Consider the following 10,000-nt stretch of genomic DNA (forward strand, 5'->3'; position numbering starts at 1 on the left):
TTGTTATGTACGTTTAGCCTACTTAGTTTGTTTAATGTGGTTATACTTATTTACGTTACGAAGTGCTACCCCCGCAGCAAAGATTTTGTAATTTTTGAATTTTCTGAATGTGATCTTTGTTGTGCCCGAGATGTTTGAGCAATAATCAATTATACTGAGAACTAGTGTTTGTATAACGGATATCCTAGTTTCAGCAGGGATCTTCTTGTATTTTTTTAGGTAAATTAGTGTGGCTATTACTTTCCTATGGTTGTTGTCTACATGGTTCTCAAATGTCATAAATTTGCCAATGTGTCCGCCTAGGTTTTTTTTTACGGAAATGCTCGTTCTTATGCAGCCTTCTTCAAATATTATGGTGATGTTTACAGGAATTTTGGCGATGTTTTGGCGACTACCTATGAAGATACATTATGTTTTATCTGGATTTATCTTGAGGCCATTTGTGTCAAAGTATCCTTTTTATTTGTAACAATGTCTCCTGGGTCTCTTTTATTAGTTGTTTACATAATCAATACGGATGAATTGTGAACCATCGGCATATTGAAGGCAATTAAGAATATTGTAAACAGGATTGGGCCTAATGTAGATCCATGTGGAACGCCCGAAAAAAACTATATGTTTCGTTGATATTTTCTCGTGATTTTTGACTGATTGGCTTCTGTTACTTAGATAACTTCTAAACCAGCAGGTATCGATGTTGGGATATATTAATTTACTAATTAGAATTTCGTGGTTGACGCTATCAGAAGCCTTGGATAAATCGCACAGTGCAAGCAAATTTATTAGATAGTTGTCTATGTTCTCATAAATTTTATTTGTTATCTGTAATGATGCTGTTTCAGTTGACAGCTTACTTCTAAACCAAGCTGTGTTTTTGGATACTAGTTAGTTATTGACTTCGTCTGTGTCTCCGGACCGGAAAACTGGTGTTCTTATGCCATGTTTCCAAAATACTGGGGCACAACCGGTGACTAGATGTGTTACTGACAACCGTTAGATAATACGCCATTGAAGGTAAGCTGCCTCTAATAAGGCGAAGAGAATCCGCTCCCACAGCATCACGCAGGTGTTTTATTGTTAAGATTACTGTTTCCGTTTTTACAGGTTGTGGTCGGAAAATATTGGCTAGTGGCCTTATCCTTCCTGTATTTGGCTGAGTTATGGAAGCGTTTGTTTGTTCGTATGTGAGATGTCCAATTTTAGCGAAGAAATCGTTAAATTAACACGCATTAATTCTGGATTTTTTTGTTTAGCACGCGTGTTTTAACTATCTCTTTTTTACAATTTGTTAATTTATTTATAAAATAATCAGTTTTAGCTCCTTGTATTGATATGATTAAATAATTAAATATAATTTCGTTTTGATCCATTTGTCACAATGACTGTGTGCAAGGAATGGCCGGGGTTACCATCCTCTGGCGGCGAGGGATTCGAACGCAGGTCAGCAAAATTGCCAGACGAGATCACTACCGCTGCACCACACAGCACACATAAGTTATTTGACATTTCTCTTTTTTTGTTTATAATTTGCCTGGAGTGCCATGTTTTAAGAACTTTATGAATGCTATTTCTATCTGTTTCTATCCCTTGATGTTGTTGGAACAGGAGGAAGTCTAACAGTTCTTGTAACGAATGGAGCGATGGCGTCTATATCGTCATTAATCACTTCCATAAAGACATTTACCTATTTGTCTACATTATCTGTTTGAAAAATTTCTAAAAGAGTTGATTCTTTGGCAATTGTCTGTTGGCATAATGATTGAGAGTCGAAGTTGGCTAATTCACGAAAACTTTTTATGATTAGAGGTCGTTTTGATTTTTTTAAAATTAAGCGTCACCGTTATGTGTTTGTGATCGGCAACATTGCATGGGATGACGTCTGTATGGAGAATATTATATTATTATTACATAAAGTAATGACGAAGTGTTTTTTGTGAACCTTGTAGGTATGTCGACCATTTGCTCTAATTTATTTTTCCCAATTATCTTAAATAACTTTGCATTAGGCTTATTTAGATCATCCAGGATGAAAAGGAGTTCCTTTTTAAGTAACATTTCTCTAAAACCTTTTTCTATATAAACAAAAGATTCAGACGAACTATGGGCATGCCTGAAGACTGCTCCTACAATGAATGACGGGAGAATATTACATTGTACATTAACCCAAATATCCTCTACATCTGCATTCTTTGCAGTTGTAGCGGATATCTCATTTGTTTTGAGAGTATCTCGTACATATATGCAGACCCCTATCCACGTCCTTCATCGCATCTATAAACATAGAAATTTGGTATATTGATGGAAGCACTATCTTGGTAAAACCTCGTTTCGCTTACACATACTATATAGAGATTTCTCTCCATTATAAGCATTTCTATATCATCAAAATGGCCAAGGAGAGATTGTGATCTATTTTCATCATATGTGATCTGACCGCCGGTCTTGCTGACGGCGGTGCCTTTCAAATTTGTTTCTGTTTGGGAACACTTTGACTTTGGGAAGGCATCTGAGTCTAAGAATAGTTCAGGCTTTATTTCCCGGCCTTGCATAATTACCGTGAAACTAGTGTGGTAATTATTGTTCAGCGTCGTCTTGTTAGCTTTTACACTTGATATATTTTCTAAGTTGTCCGAGAGGTGCTCGGACGTCTTCTTCGTTTGTGTCTGGGTGACAGTTTGTGACGTAGAGGTACACTGTCTCAGGCCGATCAGATCCTCTTAAGGGCTTTGGCGCTTGTCGTTCCTTGAGATGACAGTGACGAAACCTTCATCTTCAGCATCTTCTGTTACTTCTGCGTGGTTGTTAATCACGACCGTCGGCACTACTGGAGCTGGGGACGGAGGTGAGTGTGCAGTCCGATTAACAGATCAGTTTGGTTTTCTATAAAATTTTCGTTGTAGAAGGATGTTTCTTGGTGTGTCTGTGTTTCTTGGCTTTTAGGCTTTTGGAAGAATTTAACAAAAATAATAGAAATACCTGCTTTTTTGATGGCGTCAAGTCCGGGGTTGGGTTGCATTATTAACACAGTGATCTAATATGATGTGCACAATGTTTATCATCTTTTTAGTGTCCCTTGTCGTGTGTCTAGGTCTTCTAGAGCCTGTTATGTTAATTATGATGTGGGCCTTTTCGATCTTTTCCGACATAGAGTTTTGTTTTACCTGATCACAGATAAGCAATCTAGCCCGCGCTTTTTTCGAAGCAACACAGTACAGAATTATGTTCCTAGACTGCCTTGGGGGTGCCCATTTTTTTTTTTTTTTGAGGGGGGGTATGACCCGCGCTACCATGGGGGGCGGTGTCCTTGTGCGGAGGTCCCATTCCCAGGGAAGGGAGCTCGCTATCCTGGGCTATGGTTTCCCTTTCACGCTGGGGAAAAGAGCTCGTGCTAGCTGCACGAAAGCATCGGGGAAGCCCCTCGGTCGACTCCCTTTGACCCGAGGGAAGAAGCCAGATTTCCCTTTGACGTTGCGGGACCACGAGAGGCCAGGGTTTGCTGAGTAGCTTGGCGAAAACACGTCTGATCACCGTGGCTTGAAGGAGGTGGAGGAGAAGAAGAAGAAGGAGAAAAATAAAATAAAAGAAGAAGAAGAAAAAAAAAAAGAAAACAAAAAGAAAAAGAACAAAGAAAGAAAAAGGGAGGAAAAGGAGAAGAAAAAAAAAACAGGATCGAGTAGGGGACGACCTCAACCAGAACGACCACTGGATAGGGGGTCCGGAAGCACCCGAGGACCAGCTTTAAGGACGAAATGGCGAGTCAAGGAGGACCAGACGGAGGTGGTCACCTTTTGAGGACGGTAGATCTATGCAATTCGGGGGCGTGTTGCAAAAAAGGTGGCAGAGCGGTATGACTTGCAAAGCAAATTTCAGGGCGTCCCAAGATGGATGTTGCTAAGTCCTGGAGGTAGATGCTAAGACCGCGTGGCTTGGGTTTTGCTGTCATTTTAAAATACGTGGGAATTTATGGAATCAGAAGCTTGACTGCCAGAGAGAGAGAGATGACGAGAGAGAGAGGGAAGGTAGAGGGGGAGGGAGAGGGGGGGAAGGGGGGGAGAGGGAGGGAGGAGAGATGGGAGAGAGGGAGAGAGAGAAATCGAGGAAGGAGAGGAGAGGGACGAGGGGAGGGGAGAGAGAGACGGTGCGAGGAAGGGAGTGACGAGTCGAGAGGAGAGAGGAGGGGGGGGAGTGGAGTGCTGGAGAGCGGGCGAGGAGACGTAGGAGGGAAGGGGATGGAGAGATGGGAGAGATGAGAGGAAGAGTGGAAAGAGGAGAGGGCTGAGGGAGAGAAGAGTGCGGAAAGAGGAGAGAGAGTTGTATGGAGAGATGGAGTAAGAGACGGGAGTGAGACGCGGGGTTGAGGACGGAAGGGGAGGGGAGGAGGGAAGGTGAGGAGGAGGTGTAGGGGGTCGAGTGTGGGGGAGAGAGGGGGGTTGGGAGGAGGTGAGGGAGGAGGAGAGTGAGGTAGGCGACGCGGAGTGGGGAGGAGAGGGGAGGGGGGGGGCGGGGTGGGTGGGGGGGTCGAGGTGGCGCGGAGGACGGAGAGGGGGTAGAGGTGACGTGGTGATGAGGGGACGGGGTGAGGAGTGACGGATGTGGTATAGTGGGAGCCGTGAGGAGGAAGCGAGGAGATGAGGAGAGAGAAGAGAGACGTCGAGGAGGGAGAGGGGAGGGGAGGTTGGGGGAGCAAGTGGAGGTGGTGGAGTGGAGGAAGAGGGACCTTGGGGCAGAGAGGGGGGGGGAGAGTGATCGCGTGAGGTGGGAGGAGGAGGAGTGTATAGTGGAGTAGTGTTGTGGAGGGTGTAGAGGAGATGGGGAGTGGTGTGGGTGTGAGGGCGAGGAGGAGTAAGAGAGAAGTACGCGAGGATCACGATGCAGAGAGAGCAGGAGAGGGTTAGGAGATGATGGAGGGAGAGAGACGGTGAGAGAAGGGACGAGGGAGGATGGAGAGTGATGGGGAGAGGTGGCTGGACGCGGATTTCGAAGGAGAGGGGATAGGGACGGAGGAGGGGTGAGACGAGGGTGGATAGAATAGGAAGAGGGGGAGGGAGGGGAGAGTGAAGAGGTGAGGGAGAGAGCGGAGCGGAGGAGGGAAGAGAGGAGGGTGGAGAGAGTGGACCAGGGAAGAGGCGAGAGGAACGGGAGGAGGGGGGAACATTGCAGAGAAGAGGTGAAAGGGGAGAGGGAGAGAGAGGGAGATGCAGAGAGTGGGGGGGGAAGAGTGAGGAGAGGGTTGCGAGGAAGGAGGAAGAAGGGTAGGGAGGAGGGACAGGAGAGGGAAGTGAAGGAGGGAAGGAGTGGGGAGGGGAGGGACCGATGAACGGGAGGATGTTGGAGGAATTCTGTGGGAGCGGGAGAGGAGTGGGAAGAGGAGAGGAGCGGAGAGACGGGGCGGCAGAGGGAGAGTAAGGGAGGAGGAGAGGTGTGGAGAAGGGTAGGCGAGGAGAGAGAGGAGGGAGAGAAGAGGAGAGGGAACGGACGGGCGAGGTGAAGAGGAGGGAGACGAGGGACGAGTGGAGTGAGGAGAGGGGACGATGGCGACGAGAAGAATGAGAGTGAGAGAGAGAGGGGGTGAGAGTAGAGGGACGGGGGGAGAGAGGGTGTGAGAGGAGTGGAGGACTGGTAGATCTGAGGGGGGAAGAGAGGAGAGGGAGATCGAGACGAGAGGGGTGGGCGAAGAGAGGGGGACGTGAGAGAGAGGTGAGAGGATGAGGGGGAGGTCCGAGGCGGTGAAGGGGGGAGAGGAGGGGAGGAGGAGAGAACGAGCAGGGGATTCCAGTGGAGCGAGGGAGTGTGAGGAGGAGAGGTGTAGGGGGAGAGGGGAAGAAGGAGGAGGTGAAGTGGGGAGGAGGAGGGGAGGTGGGAGAGAGGAAGAGGGAAGAGAGGTGGAGGGGAGATGAGGAGGGGAGGCGGAGACAGAGGGATGGGGAGGGAGAGAAGAGGGATAGAGAAGAAGAGAACGAGAAGGTGAGGGAGGAGGAGGAGGGGGGAATTGAGGCAAGGTTGAGGGAGAGGGAAGGGAGAAGTGGAGCGAGGGAGAGGAGCCATCGATAAGAGTTAGGACGATGAGGCAGTGGTGAGTCGGGGAGGACGAGAGAGGGAGGGGGGGGAGGGGAGGGGGTGAGGGTGTTTAGGGAGGGAGGGACGGAGATGTGGGTGGGAGGCGAGGGGCGGGAGGAGAGGGGAGGAGGATCGGAGAGAGAGAGGGGGAGGATGAGAGCAGAGGGAGTGTGAGAGATGGAGAGGAGAGAGCGAAGGAGGGGGAGGAGAGGAGGAAGGATGGGTGAGACGAGGAGAGGAGGGACGTGGAGAGAAGGATGGGAGGGTGGAGGAGAGGGGAGGGATTATGGCGTGGGAGGAAGAGAGGGATGGGAGGGAGGGGGAGACAGAATGGACAGGAGGTGGAGAGGGGAGAGTGGGAGGGTGAGATGGAGATGAGTGAGGAGGAGAGGGGGGGAGAGGAGAGGAGAGGAGAGACGGTGGAGACGATTTGGGTGAGGAGAGGGAAGTTGGAGGCAGAGAACGGAAGGAGGGGGAGTGGAGAGGGAGTGAGGGAGGAGGGGGCGCGAGTGGGGAGGAGGAGAGGGGAGGGGGGTAGAGAGAAGGAGTGAAGTGAAGAGAGAGTGGGAGAGGTAGAGGGAGAGAAGGGATGAGTGGGGGAGGCGAGACGAGAGGAGGGGGCGGGGAGAGGGGATGTGAGAAGTGGAGATCAGGGTGGATGAGGCGAGATGGAGAGAGAGGAGTGGAGGACGAGAAGCAGTGGGCTCTCTGAGAAGGGGGAGATGTGAGGAGGGGCCCCCAGGGCGGGACGGGGAGAGGTTGCGGTGAGAGGGGGGGGAGCGTGGGAGAGGGGGAGAGGGGGAGGTGAGGAGAAGGGGTGCGAGAGAGTGGGGGAAGAGGGAGGGAGTGGAGAGAGGGGGGAGAGAGCGAAGGGAGGAGTATGAGGGGAGAGGAGTGGGAGACAGAGGGAGAGAGGAGGACGGGAGTAGAGGGAGGAGGAGGGAGTGAGGTGGGGGGAGAAGCAGAAGGAAGGAGTGGATCGAGGGGTGTGGGTCGCGGTGGGAGTGTGTGATGGATGAAGGGTAGGGGGAGAGAGTGGCGGAAGTGGGTACGAAGGTGTCGTGTTGAGTCCGGGGTGTGTGGAGGTCAGTGAGTAGTGGAGAGCTAGTGATAGATCTGTTGAGGGGGGTGGCGATGCGTGGGCTGGAGGTGGGATGGTGACGGAGTGGAGGACGAGGAAGGTAGCTGGAGAGGATGATGGCAGTGGGTGGGTAGGGGGAGTGCGAGGAGTGCTAGGTGAGCGGTGAGTGAGGAGGGTGGTGTGTCGATGAGTGGTGGAGGGGGGTGGTGGGGAGGGAGACGGTGGGTGGGAGAGTGGGAGGAGAGGGAAGAGGTGAGGATGGGTGTAGTGTCAGAGAGTGTGAGTGGGGAGGGTGATGAGGTGTAGAGGAGTGGTTGGGGAGGTAAGAGGAGTGGGGGGGGGTGTGGAGAGAGGGACCTGGGGCACGTAGGGGGGGTCGAGAGGGAGAGAGAGAGGGGAGTAGTGTGAAGGAGACTGAGGAGTATTGGTGTCGTGAGTGATGAGACCGGAGGTTGGAGAGTGAGGATGAGTGAGTGGGGGGGAAGTTGAGATGAGAAGCGTGGGGTGAGGTGCAGTGGGGAGAGTTGGGGAGGAGGAGAAGGAGGCGGGAGCCGAGAGGGCGAGAGGGAGGGATGAGAGAGGGAGGAGGCACGGGGGGAGGGGACGAGAGCAGAGAGTGGACCTGAGAGAATGAGTGAGGAGGGAGTAGGGGAGACGAGAGCGGGAGAGAGGGAGAGAGAGGGACTGAGAGAGAGGACGAGTGTGTGAGGGAGGGAATGAAGAAGAGAGAAGGGGTGGAGGGTTTTACGAGGAGAGGGGAGGGGTGAGGTCGATGGCGAGAGAGCGAAGGAGACGGAGGGAGCAGTGGGGAGAGAGGAGAGTGTGCGGAGGGACGAGGAGGGAGGAGATAGAGAGAAGGAGAGGAGACGGAGATGGACGGAGGAGGTCTAGGAGAGTAGAGAAAGGGAGGGAGGAGGGTAGATGGAGGACGACGACCGTAGGGAAGGGGAGTGTTGAGGGAGGGGAGAGGATGATGGACAGGAGGGAGAGAGGGGGGAGAGAAGATGAGGGGCTGGTCGAGGAGCGGAATCACGGAAGATGGAAGTGCGGGACGTGAGAAGAGGCCGAGAGAGGGGCGGGGACGAAGGAGGGAGGAGAGGGAGAGGGGTGACGGGAGGGGTGTGTTGGGGGAGAGAGGGGGAGTGACGAGATTGTGGCATGAAGATGAGGGGAGGAGGGGATGAGTAGGTGTGAGAGAGTCGAGCGGAGAGAGACGAGGGGGAGAGGTGAGAGAGTGGGGGGAGTCAAGGTGGAGGAGGGACGGGGGGAGAAGGGGTGGAAGAGGGGGACGGACGAGGAGGGGGAGAGGGAGAGGAGTGGAGGGGAGGGGAGGGAGGGGGGGGACGAGGAGGCGACGAAGAGGAGAGAGGAGGGGGACGAGGGATGAGAGTGAAGGAGGATGAGGAAGGGATGGTAAGAGAGGAGTGGGGGAGAGAGGGCTCGGGAGGTCGGGAGAGGAGATGGAGAAGGAGAGGCGGAGAGAGAGGGAAGGGAGAAGGAGAGGATGAGAGAGGAGAGAGGAGGGAAGGGGAGGGGAGAGTGAGAGGGGTGAAGTGGGAGGTAGCGAGGACGTTGGGGGATGAGGAGATAGGAAGGGAGAAGGAGAGGAGTCGAGAGAAGAGAGAGTGCGGAGGAGGAGAGAGAGAGCATAGGAGGAGCGGGGGGGCGAGGAACGAGACGTGCAGGGAGAGAGAGGAGGAGAGGAGAGGAGATGGGGAGTCGAGGTGAGGGTAGAGCAGAAGAGGGAAGAGCGCGGGGCGGAGGAGGAGGTGGATAGAGTGGATCGGGAGTAGGAGGAGAGAGGAGGGTAGGAGGGGGGACGAGGGAAGGGAAGGTTGAGGGCGAGAGAGTTTGAGACAGGGAATGGGGATGAGAAGAGGGGAGAGGAGAGGGCACGGGGATACGATGACGGGAGAGGGGGGAGATCGAGGGGAGGAGGAGTAGAGAGAGAGGGAGAGAGTCGAGTAGGATGAGTTGGGAGAGGGAGAAGAGAGAGGAGAGGGGGGGGGGGGGGGGGGGGGGGGGGGGGGGGGGGGGGATGGAGATGAGATGATGGGTGAGAGAGTGAGAGAAATGAGTAGAGAGAGAGAGAGTAGAGAGAGAGAGAGAGAGAGAGAGAGAGAGAAAGTGAGTGAATGAGTGAGAGAGTGTAATATTAGTGGTGGACTTATCCTCTCTCTCTTCTCTCTCTCCTTTGTATGGTGTTAGTTTTGTTTGTTTCTTGATAGTGAAAGTTGTTGCTGCTTCAAAACTTTATTTGTACGGGATTGGGGTAGGTGGGATACAGAGGACAGGAAAGGCAGAGGCGCCCAGGGAAGAGCGTTTTGGAATATTTCATAATGGAAAACATGAAGATTTGAATGAACATAAATTCCGATACATATGGCCACATGGTGGTTTCGTGGTGAAGGAACAAGGGTACCTTATTTACAGTTATATGTAAGAAGAGTTATGGTGTTTGCAAGACTAAAAGGCTTCGTGATAAGGAAACAAAAATGCTGAGTATTCATAAAACATAAGGCATTTGAATTTTGATAAAAATCGCGAGAACATACTTAGTGATTCAGAATGAGCATTTTCTAACGAACATTTTGAGTATAAACAACACATAGTTATACACAGAGACATCAGAATGTTAGCATGAGAATTGTTCACGAGCAATAAGGGTTGAATTAGCCTGTTCTTAGGTCACTTCGTCATTGCCAGGGGTGTAGACCTGTTGGAGTCGGCTCAGGACAGTTGAATTACTGTGAGATAAGGAACACATAGCTTTTCTGGTATGTGAGACGCGAGAGATCACGAGAACAGGTCACTGGAGAGAGAGAGAGAGAGAGAGAGAGAGAGAGAGAGAGAGAGAGAGAG

At 51.8% G+C, this 10,000-nt stretch overlaps 1 protein-coding gene across 1 annotated transcript in view; it reads left to right on the forward strand.

Moving 5' to 3' along the window:
- Positions 1 to 3,288: 3,288 nt before the first annotated feature.
- Positions 3,289 to 10,000, forward strand: part of LOC125026274 (glycoprotein 3-alpha-L-fucosyltransferase A-like) — a 27,046-nt gene continuing 20,334 nt past the window's right edge. The window contains exon 1 of the mRNA XM_047614579.1: positions 3,289 to 3,491. Coding sequence (XP_047470535.1) covers positions 3,289 to 3,491 — 203 coding nt within the window. The remainder of the gene's footprint in view (positions 3,492 to 10,000) is intronic.

The sequence above is a fragment of the Penaeus chinensis genome, chromosome 6, assembly GCF_019202785.1.
Source record: "Penaeus chinensis breed Huanghai No. 1 chromosome 6, ASM1920278v2, whole genome shotgun sequence".
NCBI classification, from domain to species: Eukaryota; Metazoa; Arthropoda; class Malacostraca; order Decapoda; family Penaeidae; genus Penaeus; species Penaeus chinensis.